Here is a 14,503-nt window from a genome sequence, read left to right on the forward strand (position 1 = left end):
CTCTTAAGTATATATATATTGGTAATTGCACATTCGAAATCAATATTAATCATCATCCAAACTATATTTTTATACAAAAATCACTTTTACAACAAAAACATTTTTATACAAAAATCACTTTTACAACAAAAACATTCTAAGAATTAGAATAGTTCTATAAAAACTAATCATTGATGTTACGATAATAACAAATTTAAAGAATAACCGTCCATTAATCAATTGTTTAAGTGTGTAGATTAAATTTGTGTAAATAAGAAAATCTGAGAAGTATAGTCTAAGTTGTTGACTATCGATTATAGTAACAAAAGCAATTGTAAAAGTAGCACAAAAAAGATGTACTACCTCCGTCCCAATTTAATTGACACAATTTTGTTTTTCACACATATTAAGAAAAATGTATAAATAAAGGGGAAAGTGGAATATATTGTATTGGGAATCATAAAAGTAGTATTATTTAGTGTTATATTGTATTGGGAATGATGAAAGTTGTATTGAAAATTGAAATTGGTCAGTTATTTTGGGACATTTTTTTTTAGAAAATGGGTCAGTTATTCCGGGACGGAGGGAGTATTAAAATAAAAAACCAGCCTGATCCTTCCAATTTTTTCGTAGCCTAATTCAAATTCCCGACAAAAAAATAATACACAAATAAGTGCATAAAATTTTTATACAGTACAAATCAAATAAGTCTCGTTTAATTTTGACTCACTAAAATCAAGTACATGTTTTGATTTGAGTGATTTTAATAAAATCATGTAATGTCATTATGGTTTTAACAAAAGTTACAGCTTAAAGCTTCAACAAAATCATAGTATCATCATTATTTTGTCAAACTCAATATGATTTCAAAGATGAATTAAGTAGACAAATCACATGCTTGATCTCACAAAAGGTGAGTCTCTTGGCAAAGGGGCTTCTTCCGTCACTCTTGAATTTTCTTTTTGTCATTTTTGAATAAGCAAAATGTATTCATACAAACCTGATCCAGGACAAGAAGTACAAAGACTAGATCACCAAATCAGCAACATTTCAAAGTTTCTACATGTGCAGGAAAAACCATACCTATAACATCAACACTGTACAAAATACTAAGCCTAGTAATATAGGCGCCCAAAATTAAACAGATAAGTGACAAACTCTTGAAATTTTACACTGTCATGCAACCTAAAATCAAAATTTTACACTGTCATGCAACCTAAAATCAAGTCAGCTTTGTATGGTGGAATCTTCATTGTCATCTTTTTATTTAGCATCAACAAACAAAGCAAAATATAGTGTGGCAGAAGCAGCTGGCTCTTGAATGTGAGTCTGCTAGTTGCAGGGCCAATCCCTCTGATCAAATACTTCCTTCGTCGTATATGACTACCACAGTGATTATTTATCTCATTATACTCTCTGGAAATCTCTTGCCTGTTAGAGAAGACATATGCAAATAGAGTATCAACCTCTCACTTCTTTAGGTCAATAATTAATTAATAGTAATTTCACAAGAAAATAGTTGATTTAAAACCAAAACTTTAAGTAATTTAATTAAGCGTATCCTACAAAAACTGGTGAGGTTTGCTCTTAATGTGTATAAGCATCAGTCCTGTTCATTTGTGATCATCATAAGGCAGAATCACAGCAGGTCAGCAGCACATCCATAATTTTCTGCAAGAGTTTGATATATTACAGCAAGCATAATGACGATTCCATACACTTACCATTAAAATGAAAAACTTAATGAAGATAATTTTCTGCAAATGTTTCGGAATAAATTGTAGAAAACTCTAAATATTTATAATAGAGAAAACTCTAATTAAGTCTTAACTTGTGCTAAGGTTAACAAGCTTCTCATTTTTCATGCTTTTTCAAAAAAAAACATATACAAGTGCACAACTGACTTTGGCTATTGAACATTTTAAATATAATTCCCTTCTACTGAATCACTACAAAAATTAAGAGCACGGGAAGCATTACACTGAATTATGTCAATCATTTTTAAACAGCTATGATAAATCCAATAATATTTATTTTTTGTTGAGAATATGTGTTCAGTCTTGGCTAACTCTAGTTCACAGATTCCTTCAAATATATTGTACAAGACACATTTTCAAATCATAATTTTCATTAATTCCAGCATTATAATACACAAGAGGGGTCAAGTAGATCCCATTAGTTCATAACAGCTTTGAAAAGGTAAAATCTAAAGAATTTAAAAGTCTAATGGTGCTTAAACTAACAATCCAGGAAACGAGAACTCCAAAACAACCATGACATAGTTTCAAGTTTAAGAACTAGTAAACTTAGTCACAGCCTTGGTACCCTCAGAAACAGCGTGCTTGGCCAATTCACTGTGCAGAACAAGCCTGACCGTGGTTTGAATTTCCCTTGAAGTGATTGTTGCCTTCTTGTTGTAGCGAGCAAGACTGGAGGATTCTTCAGCGAGCTTCTCGAAGATATCGTTGATGAAACTGAAACTGTTCATGATTAGGGTGCTTTGATCATCTTCTATTAGAAGCAGTACTTTCAGACATTGATCTTGATGTTGTCTTAGATGAACAGCCAATGAGCCTATTGTTTGTAGAAGCGGTATTGCGGAATTTTCGCCTGATTATGTGGCTACCTTGCAGAGTATGAGTCAGCTTTGTGTCTAAAGAATATAGCTAGTGCTGCAAAGTCTTGGAAGCAACATAAGGCAAAAGATAAATGGAGGTATATATATTGTCAGCAACATAAGACAAGTGAGATAAATAATAACGAGGGATGTATTTGTCAAAAAAAAATAACGAGGGATGTATATTTATTAGGAAAAAAACCAAGGATGTATATTAGGGAATTGTAGGTTTGAATTAAATTATAATAAAAGGGTAAAAATGGATTTTAGATAAAACAATAGGGGTAAAAGTGGAAGAAAATATGAGAAGCTATAAGCTATAAGCTCAAACGCTACTTGGAATAGCTTCTGAAAAATAGCTTATAAACTCGTGAAATAAGCTATAAGCTCATGGTCAAAAAGTGTTACCAAACAGAGCTATTTTTGTCAAATGAGCTTATAAGCTAGAAGCTAAGAGCTAAAAGCTCTTTTTTTATGTTTACGAAACAGACCCTACATGGATGTCCACTAGTAGTCAAGTCAGGGACTGAGTCAAGTCAACGACTGATGCCTTAAAGGAAGGACCCACCCCACACAACTTGGCTGCACCTTGATGTACGAGCAATGTTTCGCAAATCGAGTGTTAACACTCCGAGTTTACGTGTTTAGGTACCAAAATCTTGTTAACTCGGAGCTAAACTCGATTTCTGGTGAAATCGGAAGGTTTGACGAGTTTGACCGAGTTTACCGAGTTTACATCTAACAAAAATAATCGGCCCTTTTTTTGGGCCCATTTTTTTTTCAAAACCCAACTCCTTTTCTACAAGCCCAAAGACTGAAACGTTTACTAAGTAGTTACCTTTACAGTAACACGTTGTGCCTCAGATGAAACATTTTTTTTTTATTTCTTCTCTAAGTTCTCAAACTATGAACAAGGGAGCACATATCAGGAGCACTTCTCTTCAGACGCTTAAAGCTTCCTTTTTGTTAATTTCTTAGCTCTCTTTTGTTCATCCAGAACCTATTTAAGATGTAAATTTTTGTCTATGGTCATGTACACTTGAACAAATATTAGCTAGTCCAATTGACAATTTTTAATACCTTGTTATCATCAAAACTCTCAAAGGCTCTTTGTTAAACACATTTTGTTCCAACAGTGCTCACAAAGTTTTTATATATATATATATATATATATATATATATATATATATATATATATATATATATATATATATATTATTTTGGTATCTGAATGGGTAAATGAGTAACTACAAACACTGGCTAGAATTTTGTCATACTTAAGGGAGATAATATTGTGATTTATAAAGTATCAGTTAAACCCAAGATTGGATAAAAGAGTGGAGGTCGAACCAAAATTAAGTGAAAAAAACTCATATACTTAAGCCTTAAAATTTTGGAAGAAGATGATATATCATTCTCACTTGTGTGGTTGGTCTTTATTCAATGTGTCGATCCACAACCGTGTTGACTGCTCCAGAAGGCCCAACACTGGTATCATTTCGCTGTTCAACATTGTAGGGGGGGAGGGAGTGGTTCTTGATGGTGGATCACGCACATGGAGAGTCCCACGCTTAATGGAGAGACGTTAATATGTAAGTGTGAGTTAAAATTTCAAATTGGATGCAATGGTATATGCATGCTCATAAAGATATTAGCAAAATGACTCAAAGATATTAGCGAAATGACTCATGTACCTGATGTTTTATGAAAATTGAAAGGAAGCAGTCCCTTGCTTTCGAAATACCCAGCCCCACACTCTGTTGATGAACTTTCAAAGAAGTTGCCCATAGTTTATCAAGAATAAGGTAAAGAAATGTGTTCTATATATAAAGCAAAGGTTAAGACATAAGTCTCGTCCATTTTTCTTTTATTCTACAATAAAACTTATTTTTACTTTCTCTTGCATATCAAAATGTCCAAAGCCATGACCTTAGTGTTGCTCCTCCTCCTAGTTGAGTCTCTTTCCACTACGGTGCTTTCTGAAGAGGTTGAGACTCTTCCCACCACTTACTCTCCTACCCATACTCAGATGACATTGCCTTCCACCCGTAGACGCATGCTAGGGTTCGCCAGCGTTTTTGAGGGTCTGGGTCAGAAGCTTGGTGCAACTCTAGAAAAGCATGGTGAAGAAATCGTAAAACACGCAAAAGATGTTGTAGACGTTGCTGAGAAAGTTTCAGATAATAACAATGATTGAATGACACCTCTTCTTACACTCATGCCAGTTCTTACCCTCTTGCCAGTTATTATAACAGTTGTGATGGTTTATGTACTTTATGCATGAGAATAATTTTATTTGTTGATATCATTGTAGTGGGTGGATCGTGGATTGGTGTATCAAAGTGCCAACACTCGAACATAAATTTTCTGCTGGATTGGTGTATCAAAGTGCTAAAAAAAAGCAGAGCTTAAAAGAAACAGAGCCATTGTTCTGATTTTTCAAACTCAGGTTTGTTCAAAGTTCAAACAGGTCTCACGCCATTTATCAAAAATGTAAACTAGTGCACTCCTAACAACTGGGCAATGAACTTTTAATGCGTAAATCTCTTCTATTAAATTCCTATCATAATATTAGAATATAAACTTAAAAGAAATTGTAGAATAGAAACAATTTTGAAGTCCAATCTCATTAAATCCATCATATTCATAGACAAAAAGATCCTATTACTTCAATTCAAATTCAAAAGCAACAAAAAAAAAACTAATTAAAATATCTAATTGTTCCTAGAATCAGATCTAAGCCTTTGGAGACTTTCCAGCTTTTTTGGGAGACTTAGGTTCCTTAGAAGCAGCCTTTTCAGTCTTCTTAGGCAAGAGAATAGGGTTAATGTTTGGAAGAACACCACCGTGAGCAATTGTAACACCAGCAAGTAATTTACCAAGCTCTTCATCGTTCCTAACAGCCAACAACACATGCCTTGGGATAATTCTATTCTTCTTGTTATCACGTGCTGCATTTCCAGCCAATTCAAGAACCTCAGCAGCAAGATATTCAAGAACTGCTGCTAGGTATACTGGTGCACCTGTTCCAACACGCTGAGCGTATCTTCCTTTCTTCAAGTATCGACCGATTCTTCCAACTGGAAATTGAAGACCGGCTCTGATTGATCTTGTCACCGACTTCTTCCTTGGTCCTCCTCCCTTCCTTCCTCCTGCTCCTTTCTTTGTGGTTTTGGTGCTTGCGTCCATTTTGAACTGAGATTCTGAGAAGATTTTGAGAGAAAGAGAATTTGAATGCGAAGAAGGTTTGAATTGATAATTTGATGAATGAATTTGGGACGATGCAGTGGGATTAATATATGAGACGGTTCTCACGTTTCTATTGGCTGGTGAGGTTCGTTGCGGATTGATGACGTGGAATTGTTTTAATCCGTTAATTACATGGCATAGGGATATGAAGATGGACGGGGACGATCGTGATTTGAAAAACAATGATGCGGATCGATGAGCTGGACTTGTGAGGTTCTCACGTTTCTACTGGCTAATTAGGTTCCTTGCGGATCGGTGACGTGGAATTGTTTTATTCGGTGTGATTAATATATGTCCCTTTTTATTTCCTGTTTACTCTTAAGTATATATATATTGGTAATTGCACATTCGAAATCAATATTAATCATCATCCAAACTATATTTTTATACAAAAATCACTTTTACAACAAAAACATTTTTATACAAAAATCACTTTTACAACAAAAACATTCTAAGAATTAGAATAGTTCTATAAAAACTAATCATTGATGTTACGATAATAACAAATTTAAAGAATAACCGTCCATTAATCAATTGTTTAAGTGTGTAGATTAAATTTGTGTAAATAAGAAAATCTGAGAAGTATAGTCTAAGTTGTTGACTATCGATTATAGTAACAAAAGCAATTGTAAAAGTAGCACAAAAAAGATGTACTACCTCCGTCCCAATTTAATTGACACAATTTTGTTTTTCACACATATTAAGAAAAATGTATAAATAAAGGGGAAAGTGGAATATATTGTATTGGGAATCATAAAAGTAGTATTATTTAGTGTTATATTGTATTGGGAATGATGAAAGTTGTATTGAAAATTGAAATTGGTCAGTTATTTTGGGACATTTTTTTTTAGAAAATGGGTCAGTTATTCCGGGACGGAGGGAGTATTAAAATAAAAAACCAGCCTGATCCTTCCAATTTTTTCGTAGCCTAATTCAAATTCCCGACAAAAAAATAATACACAAATAAGTGCATAAAATTTTTATACAGTACAAATCAAATAAGTCTCGTTTAATTTTGACTCACTAAAATCAAGTACATGTTTTGATTTGAGTGATTTTAATAAAATCATGTAATGTCATTATGGTTTTAACAAAAGTTACAGCTTAAAGCTTCAACAAAATCATAGTATCATCATTATTTTGTCAAACTCAATATGATTTCAAAGATGAATTAAGTAGACAAATCACATGCTTGATCTCACAAAAGGTGAGTCTCTTGGCAAAGGGGCTTCTTCCGTCACTCTTGAATTTTCTTTTTGTCATTTTTGAATAAGCAAAATGTATTCATACAAACCTGATCCAGGACAAGAAGTACAAAGACTAGATCACCAAATCAGCAACATTTCAAAGTTTCTACATGTGCAGGAAAAACCATACCTATAACATCAACACTGTACAAAATACTAAGCCTAGTAATATAGGCGCCCAAAATTAAACAGATAAGTGACAAACTCTTGAAATTTTACACTGTCATGCAACCTAAAATCAAAATTTTACACTGTCATGCAACCTAAAATCAAGTCAGCTTTGTATGGTGGAATCTTCATTGTCATCTTTTTATTTAGCATCAACAAACAAAGCAAAATATAGTGTGGCAGAAGCAGCTGGCTCTTGAATGTGAGTCTGCTAGTTGCAGGGCCAATCCCTCTGATCAAATACTTCCTTCGTCGTATATGACTACCACAGTGATTATTTATCTCATTATACTCTCTGGAAATCTCTTGCCTGTTAGAGAAGACATATGCAAATAGAGTATCAACCTCTCACTTCTTTAGGTCAATAATTAATTAATAGTAATTTCACAAGAAAATAGTTGATTTAAAACCAAAACTTTAAGTAATTTAATTAAGCGTATCCTACAAAAACTGGTGAGGTTTGCTCTTAATGTGTATAAGCATCAGTCCTGTTCATTTGTGATCATCATAAGGCAGAATCACAGCAGGTCAGCAGCACATCCATAATTTTCTGCAAGAGTTTGATATATTACAGCAAGCATAATGACGATTCCATACACTTACCATTAAAATGAAAAACTTAATGAAGATAATTTTCTGCAAATGTTTCGGAATAAATTGTAGAAAACTCTAAATATTTATAATAGAGAAAACTCTAATTAAGTCTTAACTTGTGCTAAGGTTAACAAGCTTCTCATTTTTCATGCTTTTTCAAAAAAAAACATATACAAGTGCACAACTGACTTTGGCTATTGAACATTTTAAATATAATTCCCTTCTACTGAATCACTACAAAAATTAAGAGCACGGGAAGCATTACACTGAATTATGTCAATCATTTTTAAACAGCTATGATAAATCCAATAATATTTATTTTTTGTTGAGAATATGTGTTCAGTCTTGGCTAACTCTAGTTCACAGATTCCTTCAAATATATTGTACAAGACACATTTTCAAATCATAATTTTCATTAATTCCAGCATTATAATACACAAGAGGGGTCAAGTAGATCCCATTAGTTCATAACAGCTTTGAAAAGGTAAAATCTAAAGAATTTAAAAGTCTAATGGTGCTTAAACTAACAATCCAGGAAACGAGAACTCCAAAACAACCATGACATAGTTTCAAGTTTAAGAACTAGTAAACTTAGTCACAGCCTTGGTACCCTCAGAAACAGCGTGCTTGGCCAATTCACTGTGCAGAACAAGCCTGACCGTGGTTTGAATTTCCCTTGAAGTGATTGTTGCCTTCTTGTTGTAGCGAGCAAGACTGGAGGATTCTTCAGCGAGCTTCTCGAAGATATCGTTGATGAAACTGAAACTGTTCATGATTAGGGTGCTTTGATCATCTTCTATTAGAAGCAGTACTTTCAGACATTGATCTTGATGTTGTCTTAGATGAACAGCCAATGAGCCTATTGTTTGTAGAAGCGGTATTGCGGAATTTTCGCCTGATTATGTGGCTACCTTGCAGAGTATGAGTCAGCTTTGTGTCTAAAGAATATAGCTAGTGCTGCAAAGTCTTGGAAGCAACCAATTTTTTCATTTTGCTTCGCTTCAGCTGTTCAGCGGAAATATCGTGGGATACATACTGTTTCTATGATTTTAATCCTTCTAAACTTTATTTGGCTATGGTGTTGTAGATTTACTTTATTTGGCTATGGTGTTGTAGATTTATTCGTATCATGTGTTCTTGGAGCCGTTGTTTGGCTTGTGGGTCGTCGTCGGTGAGCAGAGACATTTTAGGAGATTGATGAGTGGCTACACCAGACCTGAGAAAGAACTTAAATGATTTCCACCCTCTTCTGAAAACGCCATGCTAAATCTTAACCAATTTGCTTTTATGTACCAAACTCTTGAAGAAGAAAAAAACCGACATTCAAAAATATGTGATCAACGGTTTTCCCCTCACCATAACCACTAGCGCAGACTTGATCGTTACTATCCATAATCCCCCACCTCGCAAAATTAGCTCCGGGTGGAACTTTTTTAAGATCGTTCCCCCTTTGCAACATAGAATTAAATTTAAACAATATGTTGATATACCCTTGAGCTGGATAAAGAATCAACACAGCATGTGATTCTCTCTCTAGCTCACCTCTGAACTTTCATGCGTGAATGTTAAGATACAGTGTATGTGCTTAAAAGACAGGATATAAGCTTGTGATTTTAATGAGAAAAGGACTACATTTACACACGGTTTTAAAAATACTAAGTTACACGAACAGATAGAAATTTTCGAAGTTCTAAGATTAAGAAATACTCCCTCCGGTCACATTTATAAGCAAAAATCACTTTTTTAGATTCATTGAATATTTAATGTATTTGGTCTTTATATAGACTAGATACGTTAATCATTCAATGAATCTAAAAAGTTGTTTTTTGCTTATAAATGTGACCGGAGGGAGTAGAAATTAGTCCATCCAACTCAACAATTGTTAGGCATAAAGGTTAATACAATTCATTCTTCTAACTCAATACAATTATAAATCTTTATGGTATACAAACTCTATAACATTTAATCATAGATTACAATCAATTACAACCCAATTGACTCTGTTTCATCCATGGCAAAATCCTCTTCACCCATCAGGCATGTAGATTTCATCAGAAGCACACAATATCTTGATATACAATTGAAACAGAGCAAACTAAGATAATGTGCATCAGTTTTTACGGTTAAGCAAATTCCACAATTCATGCTTTCAGAAAAAATTAAACAGATGCACACATAACTAAATTGAACAATACAAACATTTTCAAAGCCAGATATCATTAATTTCATCAATATGATACACAAAAGAACCAGCCCATCCTATTAGTTCATTAAAACTTCAAAAAAAGCAGATAACAAACTACAAATTTAAATATCTAATGATTCTTGAGCCCAACAAAGGCCGACGATATTCTCTCAGATCTAAGAACTAGTAAACTTGGTCACAGCCTTGGTACCCTCAGAGACAGCATGCTTGGCCAATTCACCGGGAAGAACAAGCCTGACAGCAGTCTGAATTTCCCTTGAAGTGATTGTTGGCTTCTTGTTGTATCGAGCAAGTCTTGATGATTCTTGAGCGAGTTTCTCGAAGATATCATTGATGAAACTGTTCATGATTCCCATGGCTTTGCTTGAGATACCAATGTCTGGGTGAACTTGTTTCAGAACCTTGAAGATGTAGATCTTGTATGTTTCTACACTCTTCTTGTTTCTTTTCTTCTTCTTGTCTCCGGCAGCGGAACCACCTTCCTTAGGCAGCTTCTTCCCTGCCTTTGGCTTCTTCTCCGCCGGAGCTTTCTCGGCGACTGTGGACTTCTTCTCCTCAGCGGGTTTCTTCTCCGCTGGCTTCTTCTCTCCCTTTGGTGCCATTGAATCAGAGAAATTGAGAAACTAAAACTTTGGAAATAGTTAGGGTTTGAAAATTGAGAAAGAAATAGATTGTGAATTGGAAGGAGATTGAAGTGAATTATATATAAAAGCGATTTCACGTTCTGATTGGTTGTTGAAGATTCACACGGATCGATGACGTGGATTTTCTAGTTTTCTTTCATTTTAATATCTTTTTTGGAAAAGCGGTAGAGAGAAACGGGATGCTTCACATGGATTGATGAGTTGGAAGTTGTCATGTCCGTTGAATTACTATGTAAATGGACGGTTGAGATTACGTTACTACATTTTCTCATCGGATTGGAATATCCTTCAGGAGGAAAATCACTCAGTAATCAAAAAAAAAAAAAAAATCAATTTTTTTTTTTGAAAAAAACTCAGTAATCAATTTTAGTAGTACTGATTTTCATTTCCATCGGCGCCTAACTCTCAAGGAACTTGCCTCCACTACATTTTTGAAATTTGGGGAAACAATCAATTTGGTTCATATAATCAGTCTCTTTAATTTGTGCCAAATATTAATTTTTATAATTTATATAAAAAGTGAAGTTTTCTTGAATATGTGCTCTCCTTTCCATATACACCCTCCGGTCACTATTATAAGCAAAAAACTACTTTTCAGATTCATTCATTAAATGATGTATGTGGTCTATATAGACCACATACATCATTTAATGAATGAATCTGAAAAGTAGTTTTTTGCTTATAATAGTGACCGGAGGGTGTATGTTTCTAAAAAGTGAGAATGAGAACCATTAGATGCTTCAGCTGATGGAATTCCATTATTGACATAATCGTAATCAAAATTACCATCAGATGCACCATGTTCGTCTATGACAATCATGTTATGCATTACGATGCATGCATTGTATTCATGTGCCAAGAACGTTATGGACCACGTATAATTGCAAATCGAGATTGAAGCAATCCAAATGCTCGTTCAACATACTTTCTTACTGATTCTTGTCGTTTGGCAAATAATTGTCTCTTTTCTCCTTGGGACATTGGAATGGTTTTGACAAATGTAGCCCGCTCGAGATAAATCTCATCGGCTAGATAATACTCCATATTATAAGGAGTAGTATTCACCATATATATTGTACATGGGGCGTTTCTCCTTCTAAAATGTTGAAAAACGTGTTGGACGTGTTTAAAACATTAATGTCATTGTTTGAACCCGGAGTACCAAAAAAATCATGTCGAATCCACAAGTCATAGGATGCAACTGCCTCAAGCATGATCATTGGTTTCCCATTATCTCCTCGGCAAAATAGTCATTTCCAAGCCACCAGACAATTTTTCCATTCTCAATGCATACAATCAATGGAACCTAACATACTTGGAAAGTCATGTGCCTCCCGTACTTTAAGCAAGCATTTAGTGTCTTCATTGTTAGGCATTTTCAAGTACTGTGGCCCAAAAATTGTGTGCACTCCTATTACAAACCTCTCTAAACACTCCACACACAATCATCCACATTATCAACAGGAACTCCATATGCTAACAAACGAAGAGCGACAATGCACTTCTGCAATGGTGAAAGGCCTAATCTACGAACTGCATCAACCCTTGTTTGGAAGTAATCATCATGATTTCCAAGGGCTTCAACAATTCAAAGAAACGCATGCCTTCACATTCTGAACCTTCGACGAAATTGATCGTCTGCGTATACAAGATTTGCAGAGGAGTAGTCGTTGAACAATCGAGTATGTCCTTCTTCACGACTCCGATTTATCACCCTTATATTTTGTTGCGCATAGTGTTGTTTTCAGCTTGTTGCCCTTCACGTATCAATCGTACCACTTCTCCTGCAGGGTTGTCCTCGAAACATTCATCTAACACTTGGTTTCATATTGCATCAGAGTTAGTGTTAGGGTCCATTGTGCAGATGATATGTGAAAATAAGATAATTACAGAGTATTAGAAAACGAGAGAAGATTGAACAGATGAGAAGATTGGTAATGTTCTCTTGAGTTGGTTGTTTTGTAACGACTAGTTTTTTAATGGTTATTTTTATAACGGTTAGTTTTTTAACCTCTACTTTTATAACGGCTGGTTTTTTAAAGGCTAGTTTTTTAATTGCTAGTTTTCTTAACAATCTTAATAACATTTACATATAAATTCAAAATTCAATTAACTTGAATTGACACTAACGGCTAGTTTTTATATGAAATGATTGAAATTAAACCTGAATGAACATTAAATGTAAGTTATACGTAAATGAAATTAAACTTGAACCAAACTTGAATTAACCTTTAACGACTAGTTTTCATTTGAAATTATTATAATTCGATAGATTAAATTCAAGATTACAATAATAAACACTACATTTATATTAAATTAAATAAAATTATAATATTTAATTAATTCATTCCTAACTTCTGCCTAATATGATTACAACAAAATTTATGATATCAAAGTTGTGTCTCATACATAGTAGTTGTAACATTTACGATGCTTTCATATCACTTTGCCTCATTCTCACCCTCCCTTGCCTTTGCATCTGCCTCCCTTACAATGGCCTCCTTTTCCCTTGCTTCGTCCATCTTTAACATGATGACATTTCTTTCTCTTGCAACTTTTTTCTTGACAGCTAAATTAATATTATTAGAAGACGTTGCAACTGCTTTTCCTTTAATCTTCCTTTTTACTACTTTTTGTCCCATTGGACGGGTCAATGGTGATGCTTGGTCATAGTCTGAACAATCAATTGGTATTTGGTGTCATTGGATTACAAGATGTTGTGTACCCTCCACTACTGGAGACCTTTGTTCGTTTTGAAAAGTTTTCAATTGCATCTCCCTTCCATTTTGGTTCATCTTTGAGTAACATCCATAAATGCACATGAATGAATTTCGTTTTTTTTTTTTTTTGTATTGTGCATAAATCTTATGTGCTTCAGCTAAAACATCATTCTCATATCACCCACTTTTGCTTTGATTAAGGGCTTATTTGTAGCAGCCCACAAACTTCTAAATACGACCATTCAACCGATGATACTGGGCTTTTAATTGTCTGATTTCCTTCTTTGGAAGTTGGTCGTGGTAGATGTTATGTTTGTCTCTGACTCTATTCCAAAAACCATATGATTTTTGGTCGACTTCCACAATTAAGTCTTTCAAAATGTTGAGTTGTGATTGAAATAAAAGTGTGTCTTCTTCTTGTGAAAAACTCGCACGAGTTTGAGTTTTTTTCTTAGTAGAATTTTGTTCTTCATCGAGCATGATATTTTCCAATCCAATTTGAGTAGAGAGTTGTGGCATGTCATTAAAGGAATCCACACCACTACTAGAACCCATTGGAGACCTATACCATATATTAGAATTTGTTGGTTGTGATGGATTATTAAAGCATTGAGGATTATGTGAAGTGTTAATGTTATGGTGTGACGGTTGAGTTTTCAAAAAATTTATGTAAGATTAGTAACTATATTGAAAGGGATCCATTGCAAAATGAGATGAGTTGAAGCGTTATTTGGTATATATAGGAAAATAAACAAAATTGTTGTTGGACACACTGTCTAATTCTTTTCACAGTAATTGAAACGATTTGACTCAAATGTAATCGTTGGGCACATATTTTTTCAATTAGAAAAAAAAAAATAATAATAAATTCATTAACAAAAATTAGCATAACTTATAGGAGAATTTTTATAATGGAAATTATTGGTAGCTTTCAAATAGTTCTTGTGATAGTTTTTGTGCCATATGAGGTAAACAACTATTACTCTATATACTCAATAATATTTTGTGTTATATATAACATATACGCGTCTTTTTTTACATTCATTTATTTTAAAAACATCAATTTTCAATTTGATCTT

At 34.0% G+C, this 14,503-nt stretch overlaps 2 protein-coding genes and 1 pseudogene across 2 annotated transcripts; all 3 read right to left on the reverse strand.

Annotated features, from left to right (window-relative positions):
• Positions 1 to 5,207: 5,207 nt before the first annotated feature.
• LOC146930595 (putative histone H2A.2) lies at positions 5,208 to 6,160 on the reverse strand. The gene has a single exon (XM_085702082.1). It carries the CDS (start codon positions 5,783 to 5,785, stop codon positions 5,333 to 5,335), a length of 453 nt encoding a protein of 150 aa, XP_085558208.1. The 5' UTR covers positions 5,786 to 6,160; the 3' UTR covers positions 5,208 to 5,332.
• Positions 6,161 to 10,054: 3,894 nt separating this feature from the next.
• On the reverse strand, positions 10,055 to 10,741 carry LOC146930596 (putative histone H2B.1). The gene has a single exon (XM_085702083.1). It carries the CDS (start codon positions 10,660 to 10,662, stop codon positions 10,216 to 10,218), a length of 447 nt encoding a protein of 148 aa, XP_085558209.1. The 5' UTR covers positions 10,663 to 10,741; the 3' UTR covers positions 10,055 to 10,215.
• Positions 10,742 to 11,383: 642 nt separating this feature from the next.
• On the reverse strand, positions 11,384 to 12,561 carry LOC146930597 (uncharacterized; annotated as a pseudogene).
• Positions 12,562 to 14,503: the final 1,942 nt, after the last annotated feature.

Source organism: Medicago sativa, chromosome 4 (genome assembly GCF_051527215.1).
Source record: "Medicago sativa cultivar Bolivia chromosome 4, Bolivia_mono, whole genome shotgun sequence".
NCBI classification, from domain to species: Eukaryota; Viridiplantae; Streptophyta; class Magnoliopsida; order Fabales; family Fabaceae; genus Medicago; species Medicago sativa.